Genomic DNA, 27,776 nt, shown 5'->3' on the forward strand with positions numbered 1-27,776 from the left:
ATTAAAATGGTGACCCTTGACATTTACGGCGATACGGTCACCGACACGTCGGACTGTTGTTCCGTGACTTTCAGAGGTCAAGTTGAATGAAGTAACCATTATTATTATGTAGAAGAATTAATAAGCATTAGTAGATAGAAATAACAAGTCGATAACTTAATGCAAGTTGAGCAGTTCGTTACTAAATCGAAAATATTAATGGACTGGCGAATAAACAATGTATCTTTGATTCGTGGGGAATTGTCTTATATCAATGAGCCGGGATGACCCAGTGGTTAATACAGGTGGAGAACACATTTTTATGTGCTTAATTTATGTTTCTAATCATATGATGCTCGACGGTGAAGAAAAACATCTTGAGGTAGCCTGTTTGTGTCGGATGAAAATCCGCCACATGTGAATAAGCTCCATAACTTATCTTCAAAAAGAAGGAGGCCTTAGCTCAGCAGTGGGATTTACAGGCTGTTACTTTATTTTATATTTAAATTAATGGTTGATTTTGATCGAATCCGAATAATTATAACTATGTTCAGTTAGCTCGACGGTGAAGAAAAATATCCTGAAGGAGACTGCATTTTTAGGTTGAAAATCGCCACACCTTTCTATACTATAGGCTGGAGTAGTGTTGTTGAATAACACGGTAGCATGCGAAAGCGATCCCGTGACGCTCCTCGTTAAGACGGAAAGGTTTTTTAGTGAGTATTCCGATGTTCGGGGCACACTCGGCGCCTTGTACACCGGCGAGCCCCACATACCCCCCAACTGTTTCCGTAGATGAAACGCGTAATGCGTTTTTCCAGCGTTATAAAAAAAAGTGTAGTTGAATAAGTTACGAACCGTCTGCTCAAAAGACGAGGAAGTCGTAGCACTTATACTGTATGTATACGGGGAAGGTTTGTGTGTGTGCGTGTGTGTGTGTGTGTGTGTGTGTGTCTACCCTATGTCCTTTTTGTGCCCCTGACAACGTGTCTGCAAAATTTTATGATTGGTTAAGAAATTACGACATGAAAGCGTAACAAACATACATACTCACATTCTCATTTATAGTAACAGTAAGGATTACAAATTATTCAAATAAACGACAACAAATATTTTGTAACATATTATAGTGCACATTTTCATGTATTTGTCTGTCTCATGACATTTAAACAAAACGCTTTGATTTACGAGTATGTTTGTATGTATATTATAAAGTTATTGACCTTGCCATTTGTTAGTCAAAATGTTTAAAATAACTCCGAATCGTTGCTTAATACCTTATGTTCAATAATAACCTTCTGCGATTATTATTTTAACCTCTCTTTGGTACTACTTGAGTGATCACTTGGCGTCATCTTTATTCAAGACTATTACTACCGCTGTCTAAAGGTCAAATCGCTAGCTTAAGTCAGACTTCAGTAGATCCCTACTTTGTGTGGGATGATCAATTTAGAACGAAAGAAAATATTTGTTGCTCCACATAACAGAACTAAAGAAATTTTACAATTTAAATTTCACGTAGGTATAATGTTTTTTGTTGAAAGCATTATTGATTTGATTTTGACATGATTATTTTGCTGATGGACAGGTGATCCCTTTCATACGATCTACATATCTCTCTAAGATCATATAGATACATCTTTTAAATGTTTAAAATGCCTTTTTGTAGCCTATAAAAACGTAGGACGTAGTAATGTATAGTTGCTTATCAAATTTTACTATCAAAATTAAAATGTACCTACTTAATTAATACAGGAATACACAAGCACTTTTTAAAATGAATCGATTATTATCGGTTAATAATTTTTAAGTGTTCTAATGTTATGTGTTAGACCACACTGGAACTAATATAAAAGCTATTGGTTTTTTTTTAATTCTCGGAAGCAGCCCTGAGTTTGGAGGCCACTGTGGTCGGAATCGGTCAGGAGGACATCATCATCATAAAGTTACATAAATTTTGTTGTTTATTTTTTTCGTAAAAATAGGTTTGCGGTCGGATAAATGGCCACCTGATGGTAAGCGATCACCGCCATCGCACAAATGTGCGTATATACGCACATCGGTGCTCTAACAAATATTAACCATTCCTTATATAGCCAATGCATCATCAACTTTGGGAACTAAGATGTTATGTCACTTGTTCATCGATTTATACTAGCGCACTTATTTTTAAAACCTAACACAATAATACTAAGTAGGTATTACTGTTTGACAGTAGAATACGTCTTGATGATATAAATAAACTGCGTCTAAGTTTAATATTTTATTCATATATATTACGAAAGTCGCTTTTTACCTGGTATTCCCATTGTACATACTTAAAATCTAAGATTATTTAATATTATATACATTATTCATCTTTGCTAAGTTTTTTTGAATAACAAGATTAATGGAGTCTTTAAAATTGATATAAATTTTTCTAGTTTTCGTTGCCAGCAATTAATCAAAATACACAATCATATTTTCTGTTTCTTGTATTTTAATTGTACCTAAATACTGATAGTTAAAAAAATTATATTAAAAAAAAAACACTACCAATTTTTATAATCACAATAAAAACATCACCTCAATCGTCTGGGTTGAAGTGCTTTATTTAGGTGGAGTACTTTGCCAGTAAGTAGTCAGATTACATAATTTTAAATAAAGCGTGTTATCCGTTCAGTATATAAACTTCGAGAACTTTGACAGCTATTTGTTTAATTTCTTAGCATACATCATTCATGCCTTACGTATAATACCTACACATAACCCTTTCCCCTTTAACATATTTATTATAACATTTTTTATATTAATCGGTATTCACTATATCGTTGGGTATCTCCGTGGCCGTGGTGCCTCCATTCCCAGCTCCTGTTCCGTTGATAAGCGCTGGTATTATCTGAAATTATAAACATTCCTTATTGTCTAATGAAATAATATATTACTGTACCTTCTTAATTATGTACATACATATATCTAGGTATTTCTTATAGTTTCACGATACGCCAGCAAGAAAATGATGATGATGATGAAATAGATGAAAAGACATTAACTAAAAGAAATATTTGAAAAAAAATTAGATATTAAAGTAAATTATTTTTAATTCGATCGTGATACTACTAAAATATTTAGCCAAATATTTATTTATTATAGCTGAATGTTGTTATAAAAAATAGCGCCCTGATAGAAATTACTTACTATGTTTTATTTCTACTTATCAAAATGGCGTTACATGTTGATGTATTTGTTTACCATAATAATCTTTTTCGAATTTCTTTTTTCAAATCTCTCTTTCGAAACAGTTTTAGAGCCTTCAATTGAAAACCATAGACATACCCTATCCAAGTACCTGTTCACCTAGCATGATTAAGACCTGTGCGATCTTTCTGACCGCTTCCAGATCCTGCGCTGTAGGTATGGGGAGACGCGCGTCTTGCTTGGGCTCCTGCAAGCGAGATGCGTGTGCGGCCACACGAGAGCTCAGTTCAGCTGCTAACGGCGGGTGATCCGATTGTATTAAGGACAACTGGAAATAACACATCAGAAAATCAATGTGTAATAATAAAAATATTAACTTAATTGGGTAGGTACCATAGGTATGAGAATGGCTTATATTCCTTTCAGTGCCAGAATATAAAGCAAAAGTGACCAATTATCATTGAGTTTTAATCATTTGTTCATATGCCTTCTTAATATAATTACGGAATAAATAATCTTTATTTACAACATATACCCGTCTTATTGCCTTTACTGGTTACTACAAGAGAACTGATTTGCTTTAACCCAGGGGATCGGATTCGCAATTCAATGGGGAAATGCTGCTAGCATGCTATAAATAATAACAAAAACTTGATGACAGTTATCGCAGAGCAACATTAATTTGACAAAAACAATTGTACCGATTGCGTATACGTTCCTTTAAATTTGACCAGGTCGATGTTTTTCTATTACGAACAAAAATATTCTTACTGGTTTAGCCGAGACAATGAATAGCACGGAGAGGAGTACGATCGGAGACTGAACAATCCTGTTGTACATTTTGTAATCGACTGTAGATAGCTGCTGTAACTGTTTGTAATTGTATTTTCAACTGCAAGTTAATTTTATTCTCAATGAACATAATACCTCAATTATGCTTAGGACTGCATCGTTGGTCTTGTGGCTAGATAATAAGGCCTCTGCGGCCTTGGGGAATTGGGTTCAAATCTTAGGTCGGGCCGATAAAAAGTTATCGAGTTTTTCTGTTAAAGACTCAGTAGCAGCCCGAAATTTGGAAGTTGGAAGTGTGAAAACACCCGTGCCTCGGAAAGCACGTAAAGCCGTTAGTCCTGCGCTTGAAGTAATTAACATAAACCAGTTAATTAAAAATCTCAATGTGGCAGTGGACTAATCACTTCTACCGCGGAACCGATAACCGTTGCAGAGATAAGCGTAATTTTTCACAAACGCGAAAGGAGCGTCCTATGTCCAGCTGTGGAGAAATTTGGGTTAATGATGATTCTGAATGAAATAAAAAAATCGTATATAATATACAATAAGTATACATATCTATCTATATTTTGTATCATATGTAACTACCGCCTTTACGGATTTTTTTTTCAGCCTAAAGGTTAACTGGCAGAGATTGCCTTCAGGCACTAAGGTTGCCTTTTGTTCCAAAGACATATTGTGGTGGGCAATAAAGATGTAAATAAAATAAATAAATACATGAATTTATTTTTGCCGTGTGGTGACGACGACGAATATCACCACCCCACCTCATCCCGTGGGGGGCGTAGAAGTCGACCCGAGGGAATATACACCAGAGAACGGGCAGCAGCGTCTCTCTGAGTACTATGACTAACTTACTGCGATCGCCAACCCGTCTGCCAAGCGTGGCGATTATGGCATATCCCCTCATGATTCGTGCAACTAAACCACGGCCCCTAGTCCCCGGCAGCCCTGCTATTCCTAGCCTTGGTAACAGCTGTGGTAACGGCGGGGCAGGGGGTGCTAAGAATCCCCGGCAGATTTTGTGTTACCAACACCGACGACCTCTGGCCCTGGCAACATATAACACGCGTACACTGCGGACCGACGAGAAGATCATCGAACTGGAGGAAGAATTGAGCAGGTTACACTGGGATATCGTCGGATTATCCGAAGTCCGAAGACAGGGGGAGGATACGATGATCCTGCAATCCGGTAACCTTCTCTATTTCCGAGAGGGCGATCAACTGTCTCAAGGTGGTGTCGGGTTCATAGTCCACAAGTACCTCGTTAACAACGTTGTGAAAATCGAGAGCGTGTCGGCTAGGGTGGCGTACTTTATACTCAGAATCACCAAGCGGTATTCTTTGAAGGTCATACAGGTATACGCGCCGACTTCGACACACTCCGACGAAGAGGTTGAGGTCATGTATGAGGATTTATCTAAAGCCATACATACCAACAAGACTCATTTCACTGTTGTAATGGGGGACTTTAACGCGAAGCTGGGCAAACGATTCGGTGATGAGTTAAAGGTGGGACCTCGTGGAATTGGAGACCGCAACCCTCGTGGCCAGATGTTGGCCGACTTTATGGAGAAGGAGGGACTCTTTATGATGAACTCCTTTTTCAAGAAGCCAGGTCAGCGTAAATGGACCTGGGTGAGCCCTGATGGGAAAACCAAGAATGAGATAGACTTCATCTTGTCGACGAGAAGACAAATATTTAATGACGTCTCCGTGATCAATGCAGTCAAAACTGGGAGCGATCACAGACTCGTAAGAGGCTCGTTTAATATCAATGTTAAACTCCAGAGGTCCCGACTGATGAAGTCTACGCTCCGACCATCACCTCTTCAAATCCGAAATCCCGAAGCCTTTCAGCTCGAACTCCAAAACCGATTCGATTGCCTAGCAGACTGCGAGGAAGTGGACACATACAACGACAGGCTTGTGGAAACTGTCCGTACGGTTGGGTCTGAGACCTTCAAGACCAGCCGTACAAAAGGAACCAAAAAGATCTCTGCCTCTACCCTACGGCTTATGGAGGAAAGACGGAAAATGATTCTGACGTCCCCAGCTGATGCTGCCGGCTATCGGCTGATCAACAGACAGATTTCAAAGTCTCTAACTCGCGACACTCGCCAATTTAATACAATGCGCATTAAAGAGGCTATCGAGCGGAACAAAGGCTCTAAAGTGTTCGCCAGAGATCTGTCTGTTGGTCAGAGTCAACTGACAAGGCTGAAAACTGAGGATGGCAGAATAGTCACGTCAAGATCTGAGCTGTTGGAAGAGGTTGAGAAGTTCTACGGTTAGCTGTACACGACAGCTCAATCACCTGTCAGTAGTCATGCTGCAGATCCCAGAGCAAGACTAACCCGACACTACACTGAAGATTTTCAGGACGTCAGTCTTTTCGAGATTAGAATGGCTCTCGGACAACTCAAAAACAACAAGGTACCTGGTGATGATGGTATTACAGCCGAGCTTCTGAAGGCGGGTGGTACACCGATCCTCAGGGCTCTTCAGAGGCTTTTTAACTCCGTCATTGCCAAAGGTCAAACGCCAAAAGCATGGCACAGAAGTGTGGTGGTACTTCTCTTTAAGAAGGGTGATAAAACCCTTCTGAAGAATTACAGGCCCATCTCACTGCTGAGTCATGTTTACAAGTTGTTTTCGAGAGTCATTACGAATCGTCTCGAGCAAAGGCTTGACGACTTCCAGCCACCCGAACAAGCCGGATTCCGGAAAGGCTTTAGCATCATAGACCACATACATACGCTGCGGCAAGTTATACAGAAGACTGAGGAGTATAACCAGCCACTTTGCTTAGCGTTTGTGGACTATGAGAAAGCCTTTGATTCGATCGAAACCTGGGCCGTGCTGAATTCTCTTCAAAGGTGCCAAATTGATTATCGGTATATCAGGGTGTTAAAGTGCTTGTACGGGAACGCCACCATGTCGATCCGACTCCAGGATCGGAACTCAAAACCTATCCAACTGCAAAGAGGTGTAAGACAGGGAGACGTGATATCTCCGAAACTGTTTACCGCTGCATTGGAAGATGTTTTCAAGCTTCTGGACTGGAACGGACTTGGCATCAATATCAACGGCGAGTACATCACTCATCTTCGATTTGCCGATGACATCGTAATTATGGCCGAGACCTTGGAAGACCTCGGCACTATGCTCGATGACCTCAGCAGGGTTTCCCAACAAGTGGGTCTAAAAATGAACACGGACAAGACGAAAATCATGTCGAACATCCATGTTGCACCCACTCAAGTCAAGGTTGGAAATTCTGCACTCGAAGTTGTAGACAACTATGTCTACCTAGGTCAGACCATCCAACTAGGTAGGTCCAACTTCGAGAAAGAGGTCAATCGTCGAATTCAACTCGGCTGGGCAGCGTTCGGGAAGCTACACGATATCTTCTCATCCCAAATACCGCAGTGTCTCAAGTCGAAAGTCTTCGACCAGTGTGTGTTGCCAGTGATGACTTATGGATCAGAGACGTGGTCGCTCACAATGGGCCTCATAAGAAGGCTCAAGGTCACTCAAAGGGCAATGGAGAGGGCTATGCTCGGAGTTTCTCTGCGAGATCGAATCAGAAATGATGAAATCCGCAGGCGAACCAAAGTAACCGACATAGCCCGAAGAATTGCTAAATTGAAGTGGCAGTGGGCGGGGCACATTGCTCGCAGAACCGACGGCCGCTGGGGCAGAAAGGTTCTCGAGTGGCGACCACGAACCGGAAGACGCAGCGTGGGCAGGCCCCCTACAAGGTGGACCGACGACTTAGAACGAGTCGCGGGAAGCCGTTGGATGCGGGCAGCGCAAGATTGGCCAACGTGGAAATCCTTGGGGGAGGCCTTTGTCCAGCAGTGGACGTCTTTCGGCTGGTGATGAAATACATGAATATACAACCACTTATATCCCATGTACATCTATATGTATGTACTCAGATAGACTTCCTGATAGTTTCATTCCATTTCGTACTCGATTAGTCTTGTCCAAATAGTTGTCTAAAATGTATAAATATTTTGCCTATATTAATAAAAGCTATAATAAAAAATGCCATCATATCAATCGAACTTGAAAGAAGTCGGAAGTAACTGTATAACAGAACTCGGCAGAAATTAAGAACAAGCAAACTCAGTTGTACTGATTTGGGCTTGAACCCACAGACTTCAGCTAAGAGTCATACGCTCGAACTTCTAGGCCATCAGCCAGAAATAAGTGTATAAAAAAGCATTTCAACTTAATAGTCAATTTGTATGATCGTCGCAAATTACTGTGTGACCTCAGTTCTGAACAATTTGCAGATAAGTATAAGATGTCAATTCTATTAAACATTTGCATCTTCATGTATTATTTACGTGTATTTTACAAATCAAATAAACTTTTAATTTGTTTTAAAATTTAATTAGGTACTACCCTTTTGTTTTTGTTCTTTATTTAAATATTTCTGTTATTATTTTATTTTTAATTTGTATATTTTGTTACCACTTTTTGTAATTGTGTTTGGGAATGGTGTGTTCTGCAGTGATCGGTTGTGCATAGTTAGTTTTAAGTTAATGTAATGCGTGTTAATTTTTGAAATGTGTGTTATGTACAACTGTTGGAGATCCAAATAAATAAATCAAGCATACCTGTACGACTTAGCGAAGCAATAACGATTTATTAGCATTTGCTTCAATACGACCGAACGGCGTTACTGAGGTTAAAGTATTATCATTGTAATACCATATAATATACCCAAATTATTATTATTGTAAAGGGGTTACTGCAAGATCACCTGATAATCCATTCATGTATAAGTTAGGGTAACTATCGGTAGTTGGTAAAGATATCTATATTGTTGTCTTACACTTTGAAGGGTGAGTGAGTGTTAAGATCAGTTCAAGAGACTCGTTCTATCGGCGCATTTGCGTATTAGCTCAGCATGGACAATTCTAATAATAGCAGTATGGACAATTCTAATCAATAAATGTAAAATGTTTGTTGAAAGTCGTAGTCTGTCTTTATAGTCTTTTATTTAATGTTATCTGTTAGTCTATGTTTCGATTAAAACCTTGCAAATAAAACTTGAAGAAAATGGAATTTACCAATTTTGCACACGCTTGGCGCTGAGAACAAAACAATTTAGAATAACTACATTTTATTCGTGTAGTAGATGGATACATAAAAGATAATATTTATAAAGCTATTTTGTTTAATTCGATTCTTTTTTTATTTTATCCTTAGAAGCAAATGTTATCCCATTACTGAAAGATTACTATTATTCCAGTACGCAGTAGTAGCCAGTACACTGATAAATTGCGGGCGATATATAAATGCGCTGGAGGTAGAATTAGATCCAATACGTGCAGCTTTCCTCGCGATGTGTTCACTGTTTTCTATATTTTGTTTCAGTGGTTTAAATGTACTTTGTTTCATTGGTAGAAAGAATATCTACTGAGTTTCCCGACGGTTCTTCTTGGTAGAATCTACATACACATATCCTTAAAAAGGATATAAGAGCCTAGTTGAGTAAAGTATATACTTTGAGTTTAATTATAAACGAATTAGAAGTGTGAATACTTTAACATTTCGCTGAAATAATTAAACCATAATTTTCGTTAAAGATTCTCGTGTTCAATCCAGCGTGCCACCACAAAGTCAATCAGAAATATTTAACGTGATGTAGGAAATGAACTTGACCACGATTAATAAATAACATGTAATGTAAACTTACAAATGTCTGAGCAGCTGTGAGTGAGGTGAATCGTTTGACCTCGCGAACGTGAGACTGGGTACATCGCTGTTGTTAAATCATATTAAGATTATAGAGGTGGGTTTAGATTTCATTGGTTTTTCCAGTTTTACGCAAAAATTACTTATCTGAATGACGTAGAACTGTCATATTATTTTAGTTTATAATGTATAATGAGAAGCTTTGAGGTTTTTAGTTATTATTATTTGTTTCATACATAATTTATTATTCATTTATTTAATAGGATGCCAAATAGATACACAATAAACAGGATTAGATAACAAACACGATTTACCATGTAAATGTGATTGTAATTCTAAGTTTGATTGTTTAGAATTGCGTACTATCACTTAAAGGCTAATAAAGCGTAAAAAAGTTATTAATCAAATTATTAATTTTAATTATTTGATATATTATTTGCTGTTTTATTCGTAAATGTACGTATATTTGTGAAGCAAAGTTGTACCATGATGCTGTTTAATTGGAGTATAGAAACCTAGATATTGATATCAAGGTAAAATAAGTGTAACTCTAAAGTAATTTGTATAAAAAATTCTCATAATAAAGTAAACTAAAAGACATCTAACTTTTGCTTTTTCTAATTATCAAGGCCCACGGTTCAGTTGACGTTATAACGCATTAAATAATTGTTTGTCAATCCTCCTTTCAGATTGGATCTAATAAAATTAAAAACGATTCCAGATTTATCCAAACATATACATCTGAAGTATTTCTCTATTTCTCTAACTAAATAACATCGGCTGCTGTTCGCATCTGCTATCCTCAGCAGTTACGGAGATCTTTTGCGGTTTTGTAATCACTGGGGAGATAATTTCTAGTTAATTCATTAAAATATCAGACCGTAATTATCAGCACCCATTATGTAACAATACTCGTCCTGTAGTATATAATCATATACCGATTAAGATCGAGTACAGTTACAGTCAAGAATCTGGTTCTTAATTTTAGTAGTGACTTGAGCTTCTCTTGATCTTGGCTTCATTAAAAAAGTCAATTTAATCTTTCTTTAAAATAAACTTGTTTCTTATTATAAGCCGACAGAATATATGTTTAACAAACCTAAATACCAACTTCCATAATAGAATTATATAATAGAATTATGGAAGTTGGTAACTTAAAAAAAAACGCTCCTACCGGATACATTTTAAAAAAATAATGTTATGGCGTAATGTAGATAAATAATATGTATAATGAAATCCTGTGCAAAATTTCATGCTTCGAGCGCTAAACCTGCCGACTCAGGCTGTGCATTGTATATAGTATATATATACTACCTCATGTCTTAGGTCCGGGTAAGTTATCTCTATTCCAAATTTCACACGTACATTGGCGCATGTCGCTCACACATGTATAATTTCTAGCTGTTCAATGTTGTTCATTCATATTAGAATATTTTTAGTGGTTCATATTTATTCGTTCGAGGAAGACAATATATGATAATTTTAAAATACGCATATTTATAAGGTCGTATTGATAACTATTCGCAGTCAATTGACTTATTTTGACTTATTTCGACGCGTATATCCATACTCTTGAAAACCATGGTCTTCCCAAATTATGACAAGTCAGATAAAGTCTACGTCATCAAGTGATGTAAGCGAAACCGGTATTGCTAATAATTATACTTTTTTGATAAAACGTATTTACGTTACTTTATTACGTTAGTGAGTTATAATAAATATCTTTAATGCAATAAAAAATGGTACAAATTATACATAGCTTAATATTCTATATTTAAAGAAAATAAATAACATCATAATATTATAAGTTTAGACTTGGAATATAAATATCAGAAATAAATGCTTCTTGAATTTAAAATTTACTTATATATATATAATAAATATTTTCGGGACCACCTGGGGTCATTTATCAAAATAATAAAGTTTAAACCTTGTAAATGGGTCAAGTTGTTTCCGAGTAAACAATGAACAAAGAAAAATATATGCATCGGACACTAAAACTGCTTTTTTGGAGTCCTTTAAATAAATACTAAGTATCTTTTCGGTTCTTTTCAGTTTAAATAAATTACAATCTGGTAACGCTATATGATTCAAAAGTACTTGTTAAAGTGTGTTTGAAGAAAAATATTTTGATTTGATCAAACAGCAAATTGCAATGTATAGAAGTCAGAGAGGCGGCAGACAGGCGCGTCCGATCGTGAAAATGCCAGAGACAGTTGTGATAACCGATGCTACGACCGCACGGCGCGAATCTTCGTGAAGATAAATCCGCGATTGTAATTGGAACGAAAATAATGTCACTTGCAAATAAAATTCTTTTTAAGCTGCTCTTTGGTTTATTACGTCCTATACTTGTGTTTTGTATTGGTTTCTATGTTTGTATAAAACGTCTTGTGAGTTTTTGTGTTTATCCGTGTGTTGATTGAAGATGACCAAGTTAGAAACGAGAACGGACGCAAATTAAAATAAAATATCACTTTCAAATTTATTCAAATCAAAGTCAATATCAAAAGAAATTTATTAAAAAAAATCACGAAATTATTGATTTATCATTAAATATATAACATCGGTTCTAAATACAACAGGTTTGAGAAGAACCAGAATATTTTATTATTATTGATGAAGGAACCTAACAGAGCACGCATTATATTTGGAAAAAAAAATAGCCTTGATATGAAATGAAAAGCAAAAAATTCTAAAGCTCAGCTCGATGTTATAGGCGATACTGCCTGATTGTTTCTATTGCGGTAATACGTAACTGGTAGTCTTGTCTTGCGTTTTCTTTATTTAAAGTTATATATAACGGTTACAGAACTGTATGATATAGAATTTGTATTGAAGGATTTTGTGTAACTTACTCGGTAGGTACTCAAGTAGGTCATATATTCTAGCGCCAATCAGTAAAACTTAATATCGTTGTGTTCCGGTTTGAAGGGTGACTGAGCCAGCGTAACTACAGGCACAAGGGACATAACATCTGAGTTTCAAAGTTAGTGGCGCATTAGAGATGTAAGGGATAGTTAGTATTTCTCGCAGTGCCAATATCTATGGGCGGTGGTGACCACTTACCATCAGGTGGCCGAGTTGCCAGTCTGTCTACCAGTTTTATTACTTTGAAGATACATTAATAGATTTATAGTTGGACCGATTCAGATCAGTGTTTGATCCGTCTATGTAGATACTTTCGAAGTATTCTATGGGCTAGTATCAATACTCTCTATTGTTGTTCGTCGATTAAAAGAGTGCAAGAGAGCCAGTGTACCGTTGAGGGCAGCAATGATAGAGTAAGTGTTCTTGTAGTGCTGGTGTTTATGGACGAAGCCCATTAAGTCTTCTACTTTCCTTAAATAAAGGTAGGTTAGTAACTTATTTCAGTAGTATCTATCTATAGCAATATACATAATATTGCTGTTGAATTTTTACCGGACCGAATTACTCCTAGACGATCCATAAGTGTAATTTGTAATTTTTCACACCTCTCAAGGCGTTACTTACAATTTCTTGGCCTTACTAGTACAAAAAGCTAACAATTCAAAATTAACTTAACTAGTTCAAGCACCTTACACTGTTTTTTACTAATAAAAGATATGCTAGACATTTTAAGATTATATTTTGCTTAAATAACTATATTTTATTTACCCATTAAAGTGAAATATGAAAATTATTTATTAAGATACTGTAGCAATAACTACCGGCTTAGAATATAAATGGAATCGGCAAGAAACTCAGTACTTACTATTTTTCATCAGTGATATTCATATAATAATCACATACAATTAAATTTATATATCTTGTATGAAAATTAAAGAAAACTTACACAATCTAGTATTTATTTGTTGATATAAAATTATTACGGGAATTTACTATAGAATCGAACTCCCTGCCCCAGGAATGATAACAGTTACAAGTCTCTTTTCTTCTCGCATTTATACAATGTTTGTGAATGTTTCTATCATTCTTGAATTCTTGGTTCTCGGGCGATAATCGTCATTTCCGTACCGCAATTAACGCAAGCAAAGTGTTTTAAGCCTTCAACAATACTGTTCATTAAAAACGAAACAATAGTTTATTAATTAAAAAACTTTTATCATTTTTAAACAATAATCATCAAATCTCTAAATACCAAAACGTGCAAGGTCTATAGATAAAGTATCACGAAGCGGACATTGCGTGTCTGTAAATTCGTAAGCAATACAATACAAACGTGACTATAACCTCTTTTTTTATAAAGTATATGAATCAACATACCTGATTGAACAGTATTTATGTCGAATGAATGTTTGAAAATAAAATGTAATTTGATATATTTTTCATTTTTGTATAAAGTATTCTGAATAAGAATCGTCTTTATGCTATATTAGAATTGAACTTTGTCTGTTTGTCTTAGAAGCGCGTTTTGGAGATATATTTAAACTTTTTACTAAAATAATAATTTAGGCTTAATTTCAAGGCGAAATTCTTGATATTGTGTCGCGTACAGTCTGGTATCGATGGTGACCATCGATACCAGACACACATATCGATCAAAATAAAACTATTCGTGGAGGGTCTTATCACTTGAATCAATTTATATAAAATAATATCAACACATAACCCAAATTACTAGAGCATGCATCATGAAAATTTACATATTGTTTTTTGTACATAGTAGGCTAACACTAAAGAAGGATTTCTGAAAATTTAACCCCTAAGGTGGTGATAATGGGAATGTAATTTTGTATGAAAATCCTTATTTTTTTTAAGAAAGTGCTGTGGTAATTGTTCATTAATGGACCATTTTGAATTATAACGCGTGCGAAGCCGCGGGAGTAGTGCTAGTCATTTTATATTATTAAATACATATTATAATTGCAGTAAAAATACATTAAATTTATATTTCTATCACATTTATTATTTAGAATTTAATTTTATTTAAATACTTAAATAATAATGCAATAAGATTTTAAAATAAAGAAGATAGAGAGACGTTATTTTATATAATTGTATATTTTAAGAAATTAAGAGTCATTGCGACGAATTTGGATCAATAGCTGATATATATGTATAAACGGGACGGTTGGCGTGGTTGGTTCACACCGAAGGTTGTGGGTTCGATTCCTACAAAGGACAGACATTTGTGTGCATCAACACGTCTATTTATCCTAAGTCTGGCTGTAATTATCTATATAAATATGTATTTACAAAAGAAAAGTAGCATATGTAGTATATCAGTTGTCTGGTTTTCATAGCACAAGCTCTGCATAGTGTGGTATCAGATAGCCGTGTGTGAATAATGACCCAGGATATTATTAAAGGGCACTGAGACCTGTCTGGAATACTACCAACGTTAAACATGAAAAACTTTAGGTCAAAGAAAATATTTAAAAAAAGCTGTAATTCTGTGTGGGCTCTGTTTTCAACTTGATAGTCTGTAAGAACTCACTTCATTACTTACCCGTGCAATGTTGTCAACCGGCTTATGGTGATATACTATATGATGCTTGTATTCTTGAAATGTTTTAAGTATAATAATCAATAATGCGATATATATATAACTTTTTGATTTTTCACGATCGGTTTCTGCGGTGAATCTCGTGCTTGTTCTTAGTTCTCAGAAAAACCCAACTTTTCAAAGTATCATCCTATAAAGCATATGAGATATTATTCAGAAAGAAACTGTTGTTAAAATTTAATACATTTTTTAAAATTACCACAGGCGATGTTGCGGCGCGTCGCGCTGTTATGTATGTATTTAAAAGAAGATATGTTGATTATTATTTAAATAACCACTGCGACCTATGTACAACAAAAATATATTTCACATGGCGTCGCGTAAGGTCACATAAATTAACTATTAAATATAAACGCATTATAATTTAAATAAACGATATCATATATTTTATAAGATTTATATTAACGTTTTATTATCATATATTTTATAATTCGTTTGTGAAATACAGATGAATAATTAACATGCTTTTGGTCAATAAATGGAGGCCGTCTGGCGCAGTTCTCCTAAACTTAAGGAAGTGCAGAAAATAAAACTCGTAGGTGTGAAAAATAACATAATAAATTATTGATCAGGAAAAATAGCTGACTCGTTCCAAACATGAATACGAATATATATACATGTATTATAATTTTATTAAAATAGCGATATTGTTTTCTTGAAAAGATGCAAATAATATTTACTTATATAAGATTATTTTATTCTGCTTATACTTTGAGTAAGCTTGTATGTATACTATTATATTATTTATATATTTATAATCATATATACATATATGCTTCGTTAGCATCTTTATATAGAGTTCCTTGTATGAGATCGCTACTTATTGATTAATCCACCCTTTGCATCATGCTGTCTTATATATTTAGTGTGCAATAAATATATTTATTAAGAAAAACTCTGGGCCGGTGATTCTATAATCGTTAGAGTAGAAAGATATGCAATAGAGAAAGAGAAGGAGAAAGAGAGATAATATTTAAAAAGTTCACTTCCGGTGCCGTACGGTTCACATGCCGTACGGTGCTGCACGCGAATTTTTACATTACCACTTATTATGACCTACATAGTTTTTCAGTATTTCTTTAAATTATAACACAAGAAATTATTCAACTATAATAAATACAGAATAAATTTACAATGTGCGCTAATTTTATTATTCTTTTATTGCTATTTTTATAATAAAAATATTGAGATGATTAGTGCATCTAATAATACCGTTTACTTCGTTTCTCATTTCCTTAAAAAGCGGTTAAGAAATTATTAAGGTTAATGGACCAGCTACACGTCAGTTTCAAGATCAAGGCTCTAACCGTTATATATATTTTTATATAGTTAGTTGCGTTGTGTTTAGACGCAGTTGTTACGCGACCAGCGATAGTGACCGGTGGTAGCTCTGCCAGACGTGATGTGTGGTACCACTAATTAATACGTGCTTTAGAAAAAAAAATGTGTGTGACTTATAACTGCATGATTTGTGAAATGTTTAGTAAGATATTTAACAAATAGCTTGTGATATGTATAAAAAAAATAAAAAAAACATTCGAGTGAAAATGATGTACTAATTTTGATGTTGTTTGATACGATAAAAAGTTATAGAATTTTACTTCTTCATCAGCGAAAACGTTATGAGTGATGAACAGATTAGTAATGGGATCGTTCTGTGTAATGACGGTTCTTCTCTCAGGTGTGACAGCACTACTGCCGCCAGTCAATAATGGCCTGGATCAGCTAATTAAGGTCGCGTCCGCTACATGTAGGTGACATCCCATTAAGGCTGTAGATGATATTTAAACTTATCCATCAAATTGAGAATAGTATTCGTTTCATAAATTATAATATTATGACCATCAAATAGGAGACCTGCTTCGTCGAATAATTTGTTCCTTAACAATAATGGTAGAGCCGAAGATGTTTCAAAAATAGCTTTAAAATTGTTAAATCTCAGCAGGTCGATCGATAATGTTTCTCTTTTGGAGTAATGTAAACAACACCATCAGTTATTCAACCGCTTTGGCGTCTAAAGTTATAGTTTAGTTTTTCATTATATAAACGTACGTTGCGATTATTTGGATTATGCAATATACAGCTTCAGCAGTTTGCTATTGTTATTTTTACTGTATCGTTTGATCCTTGGAACATGCTATTTAGTTCCTATCCGATGTAGTGCTTTGCAGTTTTTGAAAAAAGCGAGTTCAAATACACAACTCTATAGGTCTCGTCATGTGCTTAATATAGATTTATAATAATAAATTTAAAATACAAATTAGACAAACATAACTAAAATATAATTAAATTATATATAAAAGCAATTAATTTGTAATACTATATATTTGTATGTATATCACATTACGTCGTGTATATTTATATTGTGTATATTGTATTATGTATAGTTGAAATTAAAAGTTTATATTTAACTAATTTATATGGACTCCTCGCCGCCTTATTCAACTCCAAGTCTACCCTACCGCCATCTTCAGATCGCCTTTTGTAAATAGTTTCTCACATTTATTTCATGTATTTCTTAGTGTGCAATAATGCATACATACAAATGTATTGTACTGTATTTATTCAACAGTTCTTAAGCGATTGTTACTTTTTAGAGTTGAAATATCCATTCAAATACAGTACGATTATATCATAACATACGTTAAAAAATATGCAAGAAAGAGCTGTATATTATGTACATCACACTTTAAGTAAATTGTATAAAATACATGGCTTACTAACACACTGTATTGTAATACAACAAAGCATTGTTGTTCGATGATAAAATCTCTTGTATGGGTCCCAGGCGGCATTGAACGTAGACGAACTAATATAAATTATACTCAACTTTAGAACTGTCTCTTTATATATATCAACATCTAATAAAAATATATTAGTTCTAGTTCCGGTAGCAGTTCTAAGTTTTTACTTTTCGTGCAGTTGCATATATGTTGGATTACAATTGATTTATTAACCTTGGTATTAAATTGACTTTTTGTTTCCTTTGAATAATAAAATAAATTAATGGTTGCTTAATTATTTTAAGTCACAAAAGCACACAGCAGAAAAAATATCTTACTGTTTTATTTCCGTATGTCGTAATACAAAAGAAATAATAATATTTTTCCTATTAAGGAATAAGGAATGATTATATTTCAGTCTGCCATTGTTTATGCAATATTTTCTTAATTCAGGAAATAAAAAAAACTTTTAACTTTTTCATTTGAATGAGGGAGAGTAATCGCTTGTCAAATTTATATTTAATTTAGTAACCGGTAAACATTTAATAAAACCGAGACGGATCAGTGGTTAGAACACGTGTATTTTAACCGAAGCTCTCTTGTTCATATCCGAGCAAGCAATACTGAGTTTTATTGTCTTCGTATGTAGTTATAGAGGGTTAAATTTTAAAGTTGTAGTTATTAAGGTTAAATAATGTCAGCTGTTCCAAGGTCTTATGGTACATTAAAACTTGCATTTTAAGATATTTGAGATATAATATTGTATCTTTGTTTCCTTTAAAGATGAGTAAAAAAGCTGATTAATATTTACGTCAGTATGCTATTAACTGCATAGATTAGCATATATACAAATTATAATAAATATAAAATTGTTACAAGCCGGATAAAATCTTTAATTCATACATGTTTAAAACTTTGATCGAACTGTCTGTGAATCGAGCCAAGCAAAAGATAATAATTTTAAGTTTTTAACCCAAGGGAATATTTGTTAACATGTAGAATGTAAATGGTGACAAAATAAAAAACGGAGAAGAGATCAAACATATTTAAAATTTATATTATATTCTTACTAATTAGAATAAGTTTTTTTTTTATTACTATCAATTTTTATTTCATCATAAATAAATGTATCGTTTTAAATGATTCGTTCAGGTCTCGAGATCCTGCTGTTAAATCCCATTTCGGGTCATTAAATGTTTTCAAGTTTCTCTTTTGCGAAGCCCTCAGTGCAGCAGTTCGGATTTCCGTCTCATCGGACAATGAGAGTTAGAGAATAGAGAATGCACCTCTGTTAGCACATATACATAGCTTGTATACTATAATGTTTCCTGTGTTGTGTTAGAATGACCACCGTGACTAACTGAAGCTAAAATTGATTAGGTCAAATTTGACTATTGTATAATATCCTAATAATGTTCTAATTATATACTTCAGTAGTATAGTAGATCTCATCAGATATTCTACCGCTAAACAGCAATACTAAGTATTAATGTACTCTGGTTTAAAGAGTGAGTGACCCAGTATAACTAAAGGCTCAAGGAACATAACATCTGAGTTCCCAAGATTGGTGGCGCATTGGCGATGCAAGGAACGGTTAATATTTGTTACATCGCCAATGTCCATGGGCGGTAGGTGGCCCATTTGCCCGTCCGCTAACCTATAATATAAAGAAAATAGGTTTATTATTCTGACAGAACAAGTTATATTTTAAGCAATAGGACCCGCAGGGATTGAAACCGAAGAGATAACACTTCATTCCCATACGTGTCGTACTAAATTAAGCCCGCATAATTTATAACAATCGCTTCTTACTAAAAATAAATAAAATGTGTAACCCTATTTCACGACATGACTGACATCTACAGTTTATTCAATTTCATTAAAAATCGTTCTTCGTGCGTCATCCAGCAACAAACATTCGAAGAAATTAATTTTCGCATTTATAAAATTACGTAAGAAACAAGCATGCTTTAAAAAGTATACAAAATAAATGTAAAAATGCTACAATGATTGCTATTTAGTAGTTCGACAGCTGTGTTGTAAGGTTCAGTACAGATTATACTTGTTTTTGCAACACCTGCGCGGGCGCAGCGCACGCGATGACACGGACACGAACATTTCGATTTATTTTGTAGTTTGTCAGAATGTAAATTATTTAATGTCCTCGTAACCGAATTTCGACCACATTGTCCAATATTATTGACTGTGTGTGTAATTTTCTATACCATCACATTCACAGTCCCTTCGACACCACAGGAAATAGGTCAGACACAGCATTAAAACGTGTTTTCCAAGACACATATGTAAGTGTGGAATGTGCCCACTTCTTTACTTCCTAACTGCGAGCTGTAATTTTATTTTTGAATAATAACTAATATTAACTATTAATTACTAATCAATTATTTTATTGGATCGATTCAGTATTTCAATTCGATCTCTGATCTGCCGCACGCAGCCTTATAAGCTACAGCCAACATACCAGTGTCAAACTTAATTATATGACATGATTCTTCACTTCTCTCATCATCTCGTCTATCATAAATATAATATGGCTGATATTTTTAGTATAATAAATAGCCCGTTAATGTTCCACTGTTGTGCAAGTGCCTCTCCTGTTTAATCAGAAGGCTTGTTAAATATATAACGCTGCTCCGGGATGATATATGTCACCCAACACTTCATGTTTTCCATAGCCGCCCAGCGTTGGATAAATTTAAAAAAGCACGTAGTTCCACGGATCTTAACCCGCAATCATTTATACCTAAACAAAACGAAGTAGAAGTAAAGCTAAACAAAGATAGATTACAAATTGCATGCGATATGCTAATAGCTCTTTTATATTATGCACTACAAACAGATCGAGATTAATTCTTTATTTATAATACAACACTTTTCTACTTAACTACTTACATATATTCAAGTTAATTTTACTTCCAGTTTCGGTAATAGCTTCGCTATGATTCAAAACGCCATTTTTTCATAATACAATAGATTAATTATTCAAGATATCTACCGATGATATCTCGCAATCCTTTTGTTATCGGAACAGGCAAAATAGGTACGAATATTATCCTCAGTTTCCGCCCGCCCAGCCACTGCGCGTCCGTGGTATCCACCATGCACTGTACTATCGCCTGCATAGCAATGTATGTTCCCAAGATAGAGCATATCATTGATATGCAAAAGAAAGAGTGTTGGAGATAGCACAGATCCCTGGGGGACCCCAGCATTCACTACATAGAATTGTGAAGCGCAACCATCTACTAAAACACGAAGGCTACGCTTGTGTAAGAAGCTGGCAATCCAGGTGCATAGCTAAGCAGGCAGACCATATGCCGGTAGCTTGGAGAGAAGACTTCTGTGCCAGACCCTGTCGAAAGCCTTGGAGATATCGAGGCTTACAGCCAACGATTCTCCATGCTTGTCGATAGCTTCACCCCAGAGGTGTGTTACGTACGCTAGAAGATCACCTGTGGACCGTTTTGATCGAAACCCGTACTGACGATCATTAATTAGACAGTGATCTTCTAGGTAATGGATCAGTTGGTTGTTTAGTATCCGTTCCATCACCTTACAAAGTACTGAAGTGATAGCTATTGGTCGATAATTTGCCGGGTCAGACCGATCCCCTTTTTTGGGAACCGCTTGCGCATTAGCTCTTCTCCAAGCCTCCGGCACACATCCCGAAGAGAGAGAAAGTTGGAACAGGTGCGTTAACACAGGAGACAGCTCCACCGCGCACTTCTTTAGCACAATGGCTGGTATTCCATCGGGACCGCTAGCTTTCCGTATATCAAGTGATTGCAGCTCCGCACGCACATCACGTTGCCTGATTTTGATGTCAGGCATCGTGTGGCCACATGAAGGTATTGTTGGTGGCAGCGCACTACAATCATCGATCACGGAGTTGTCGGCAAAGGTTTAGCCAGGAGATCGGCTTTCTCCTGCGGACTGTGAGCTAGCGATCCGTCCGGATTTCTGAGCGGTGGCAGCGAAGGTTGGCAGAAATTGTTTTGCACAGACTTGGTCAGACGCCAGAAGCTACGGGAGCCCCTAGGATGCGAAAAAGGTCATGACCAATCTGTACAATGCGCTGTGCATCCGCTCTCGTGTATGCCTTCCTACAGGACTTGGAATTTTTATTGTAGTTTGCTATCAGTGAGTCAATGTTAGATGCCCCGCTAACGCAGCCGTTGATCCACGTGCGATATGCCGCCTGCTTAGATGATACAGCGTCGGCACATTCACGAGTGAACCAACGGTTACGCGTACCCCTACTGATGAGATCTGAGCTAGGAATGTAGTATTCCATTCCTAACATGATCTCATCAGCAACAGCAGCGGCACTAGCTGTCGGGTCATTCCCACTGAAGCAACGTTCCTTCCAAGGGACTGACGCATAGTAATCGCGCATACCGTCCCAATCTGCCGACTTATAGTGCCAAACGCGACGTTTGCATACCGCTGATGGCGGCAGCTTGGCCTGAGGCACTTTGGTAGATATAAGTGTGTGAGAGCAAAAGCATGAGCAGTTCTTCCCGCATGGTCAGTTTTGAGGGATTTCAACCATGATTCATGTTGAGCATTAAAATCCCCCAAAAACACCAATTCCGCGTTAGGAAATTGCTCTTGCGCAGCATCTGCCACCCGACTAAGATGGTCAAATAATCGGCTTGTCTCCAAGTCACCATTGTGGGATCTGTAGAGGCACACCTCGACTCTGACGAACCAGGTCCACACGTACCACCAACATGGAGAAGGAGGGGTCCTCTAAGCAGTGCAATCGGTGACAACAAACATCCGCCCTGACGAACATACATACTTCGGCTTTCGCTTTGAAAGATTCTTCAAGCATGTAGCCGGGATAGTTAAGGTAGCTGGTGTCGGCGGGGCGGAGTATTTGCGTCTCCGTGAGAAACAACATTGCTGGCCGTGCTGTCTCGAGATGGTGGTGGACAGCGTTGAGGTTAGCGTGGAGTCCTCGGATGTTAGAGAACTCGACCTCAAACAGCGTGGGTATGGTGGGGGTGTGCAGCGCTGAACGACCGTTATTTCTTAGTTGCGCTACCATTTGGAAAAATAAGGAAAAGAGACGTGAAGCGAGCGACGTATTGCCACGATAGGGATGGGCAAATTATGGAGGCGTGTTTTCCCAAATGGTTGCCAAAAGGGAAAATATACTGATCCGCCGGACGGAAGGGCCCCCGAACCCCCCCGGAAGTGGCCGCCGGGATTATGCGTGGCCTGGTGGGGCAGACTCGCGAGCTGGTTAGGCACGCTCGGGCCCCTGTACTATGCCACGGGCGGCCAGCGGAACAGCCGTTTCTTCAGGTCTCCCTGTCCGGCAGGTCAATACCGGCATTGGTTCAACAGCCGTCTCCACTGGACCAACACCCATCGCGGCAATACTCGCTCGGGCACTGGCTGTACGCTGGCTGATCTCGAAACACGGCTGCAAGCCACTTCACGAGTTTTTCACCATACGTACGGTGGTAACAAGCCAGGCGGATGTTAGCATCCTACCACCAGATGAGCAGATGGTCGCTCAGATATCCCTTAGTCGCCTCTTACAACACCCATGGGAAAGAGAGGGGCAGTGAAATGTATTCTTTTTCCGTCACTGCACGGACAGAATTATTGCCTGACTTTCTTATAAATGTTCAAAATTAAATTTCTTATAAATGTTTAAAATTTAAAATCAGTCTCACTAAACATGTTTAGTTTAACTGATATATTTGTCATTCGAAAGATGAAGGCACAACATTGTTTGACTTATAACTCACTAAACAATATTTCTAGGTACAGACGTGTCAATCTAAATTCAAATGTCATCACCTTTAAAAATGTCTTCCACGGAACGACTATCTTGTTCCATGTAATTAATTGATGTGAATGATATTTAATTATTAACCTAACATGAAATAATCGTGACAAGAGTTCATTTAAAATAAAAATGCTTTGTTAGTAATCATTATAAAACACGATACTTATTTTTCACGATATTTTTATAAAATAAATAATACTAGCGACTTTAATTTATTCATAATTAAGATATAATGTAGGTTGTGCTATACTGTGTCGTTACGTTAAATTAAATTATATATATTAAAAAATTAAAAATATGAATTATACGATTTCTTATGTATTTTTTATAAGGACTAACACACATTTTACTTTTCATTCATTTGCTTAAAATTTTCTTTAAGTTAACCGGTCAACCAAATAAGGTTAAGCTTTTATTATATATACATATTATTATCTATTACTTTTTTATTACTATTCAACATTTACATATATTTTTCTTTTCGCTATTTTTTGTACGTCACTGTTTTGATAACGCAAATTTTAATAAGATAAATATTAATTTACAGGTGACGCATTACCACTGGATATGATATTCGACTGGCCATCCGTCCCTGATTTGGACATAATGGAGTACTCCCGAGAGGGCAAGAGAACTCACAAGTTATCCAACACTCATGTAGCCCTTCGTCACCGCCTGCCGCAAGTGCTCGTCATCTACATCCCCGGCTGGTGGAACACGCCCACCGACGAATCTTCACAATCTCTAGCCAAAGCTCTACTGCATAAAAATTCATTCATCCTTATTTTGGACACACGAGTTTCCTTTTGTAGAGGATACGTTGCATCAGTTTCGCGCGTCAAAAGTGTTGCCCAAAAGGTTTTCAAATTAATCAAGAACCTACATTTAGATGGTTATCCCTTAGGATCAGTGCATTTGATTGGCTTCAGTTTAGGAGCTCATGTTGCTGGAATGGTGGGAAAATCTGCGCAAAGGCGCCTAAATCGGAAAATAGGTAAGATTACCGCTCTAGATCCAGCTAGGCCGTGTTTTACCCACTTATCTAAGTATAGACTCGATAAACGCGATGCCAAATTTGTTCACGTAATACACACAAGTGCTGGAGTATTGGGACTGGAACAGCCTATAGGGCACACTGACGTATACGTCAATGGTGTCTCGGCTCCACAACCGGAGTGCCGAGAGAAGGCCGTTAGTTTGGAATGCGATCATGCACAGTCTTGGAAACTTTTCTCGGCTTCCGTAATGAATGAACGTTCGTTGATTGGACGAAAGTGCAAAAGTTGGAACGAACTGAGCAGTGACCATTGCAGTGGGAACGAGACCGCCGTGGGATACGAATGCAACGTAAACATTCGCGGTATGTTCCTCCACAAGTCGCAAGAAGTGGAGCGAAAGATTAAAGTGTTTAATCCTTTTGACATAAAAACTTGGTGGTCAAGATGACAGAAGTTTATTTATCAATTTAATTAAATAAATAAATCATCTTTTTAAAATGTTTAATGCAGAGTATGACAGAGAAGCCTCATTAGCAGATGTATGATGGTTTTAGGAAACATTTTAATTTTATTTCAAGTTATTCAATTCTCTACTAAACAATTTCTAGAAATTTATAATATTTAATAGACAATTAGTATTAATATAATATGAATCAGAACGAGTATCTAGGAAACGTACAGTAGTACCGTTGTAATGTATTAAGGAAGGTACAATTCAAAATTGCTTTCCAGTCATCATTTTCTAAAGTAATGAATCAAGTAGCATTCATATCATGACTTTCAGAACCATACTCCTCATTAAAATGGTGTTTACACTTTTGTCACGTACTTATAAGAAAAGTGTCGAATACTCTAAGAATATTATTTAACCGAATTTAAAAGTTAGGGTCTCTGATTCGTCAAAGTCGTCTGCTTTGTAAGTATTGAACGTTTAAGTCCTGGGTTGGGCTACTTTAAAAATTATTGGGATTTTCTGGCGAGAAATTTTCAGTAGCAGTCTGGAATCTGGAAGTTGACAGAATTAACACTACCGTGCTTCGGCAAGCATGTAATGCCGCTGATGTGCCCATACACGGGTGCCTGAACTTTCTTACTTTCTTTCAGTTCGTGTCGGATTTGCCGTCCCATCGGATTATGCAACTTAGTAGTATCGATGTCCAATTATAGAACATTTGTTCACTATAATCGAACATCGGTACGGAGGCCATCATGTTCGTATGAGTGCGACTTTACTTAAAAACTACACTTTCAGTTTTGATAAATTTTCTTAGTGGAAAAATCATGAAAATCGGCTGTGTAGTTCTTGAATGGCCTTTTTTTAAATATACTCCTGGGAAGAGTACATATATGATATTAAAGTATTCCTATGAACTTATAGGTAAAAGTATGTTCATTGATTAAGTCGGCTCACTTATATATATATATATATATATATATATATATATATATATATTATATATAATATACTATATATAAGTATATTGAACATAGCGATTTTAATAATTATTGTATTTTAGTTTTAATCTTGACTGTGATACAAATATACTGGTTTTTACGTTCTGTGTTGTATTTATTGTACACATATATTAATGCATTATATAAATAAATTATTAATTTTATATAAACTATTTTATTTTAAACGGAGATTCTGAAGCAAGTGAAGTATTTTTAATACGTAATAATAAGATAATAAATTGTGTATCTGTTACTCTATTGTTCTGTATATTTTTTTTTTTTTTTTTTATAGAATAGGAAGGTGGACGAGCATATGGGCCACCTGATGGTAAGTGGTCACCAAACGCCCTTAGACATTGGCATTGTAAGAAATGTCAACCATCGCTTATAGCCAATGCGCCACCAACCTTGGGAACTAAGATTTTATGTCCCTTGTGCCTGTAATTACACTGGCTCACTCACCCTTCAAACCGGAACACAACAATATCAAGTACTGCTGTTTTGCGGTAGAATATCTGATGAGTGGGTGGTACCTACCCAGACGAGCTGGCACAAAGCCCTACCACCAGTAAATCTTGTATCTTATTAGTTCTGTATCTTATTATTCTTTACATTTACTATGCTACAAAAAAGCAGCATCAATTTGACAAATATGTAAAAAAAACCTTTTTTTGAAAGGCTAACGAAAGGAAGCTCCACTTATTAGTAACACGTCACCTTCGATCGCAGACCCTGGCTTAAGAAATATAGATCATTTATTACGGTGTTAAAATTTGATGTCCCTTGTGCGTGTAATTACATAGGCTCACTTACTTTTCAAACACATATTACAAAGTATTTCTAAACGGCGGCAGAATGACTGTCAAGCCATACGATCGGCCAATATGATATTAAATATTATATTTGATTGATTCTACTACATTTACGCGTGAATATGATAAATGAGCAAAGAAATAAACCTGGAGATACCGCGACGCATGGTTTAATATAAAGTTGTAGTCACACTGACCTGTAACGACCGCGGCGTGTATTTTGTCTTAATATGTTTGATTTATAATAATATAAACTAATGGAATGAGAGGCTTTATTCAACGCCCAATCCTTTGCCAGAAACTAATAAAAGAGATGCAGACTACCGTTTCCTATCGTTGCTTGAGATGACGCAGTGGATAGACTACGATGAGTTTGACCGAAGATTAGATATGGTCAGTTTTTGTTCATAATTCATGTGGTCGGTGGTGATGGAGAACATCGTGTAGATATTCGGATGTATTGAATGAAACACTGTCACCTCTGTATATACCAATGAAATTGGAACAACTTGGTGGGATACTTTCTAAACCGTCTCGTTCAGCGGGAGGTGATCTTTGCCCAATATTTATTTATAACATCGAAATCTTTACTTTTATTCTTGGCACCTATAAGTCTTGACAGCTTGTTTGGGTGGTACTTTACAAAGTAGTCTCTTATATCGCCATCATACCGGAGATCTGGCTTCCTGCACGACGACAGTCATGAATTTTTGATAAGCCAGTAAATTTTAACGTCATTCTCTCTCTTTGTATAATATGGGGGTATTTATTAAAATCGTCTTTCATTTACGTTCCATTCTAATGGAGA

At 36.2% G+C, this 27,776-nt stretch overlaps 1 protein-coding gene across 1 annotated transcript in view; it reads right to left on the reverse strand.

The window, feature by feature from the left end:
- Window positions 1-2,352: 2,352 nt before the first annotated feature.
- Window positions 2,353-27,776, reverse strand: part of LOC126776127 (uncharacterized) — a 49,796-nt gene continuing 24,372 nt past the window's right edge. Inside the window, exons 2-3 of the mRNA XM_050498427.1 lie at window positions 3,308-3,484; window positions 2,353-2,857 (exon numbers count right to left, since the gene is read on the reverse strand). Coding sequence (XP_050354384.1) covers window positions 2,768-2,857; window positions 3,308-3,484 — 267 coding nt within the window. The 3' untranslated portion in view covers window positions 2,353-2,767. The remainder of the gene's footprint in view (window positions 2,858-3,307; window positions 3,485-27,776) is intronic.

Source organism: Nymphalis io, chromosome 19, assembly GCF_905147045.1.
Source record: "Nymphalis io chromosome 19, ilAglIoxx1.1, whole genome shotgun sequence".
NCBI classification, from domain to species: Eukaryota; Metazoa; Arthropoda; class Insecta; order Lepidoptera; family Nymphalidae; genus Nymphalis; species Nymphalis io.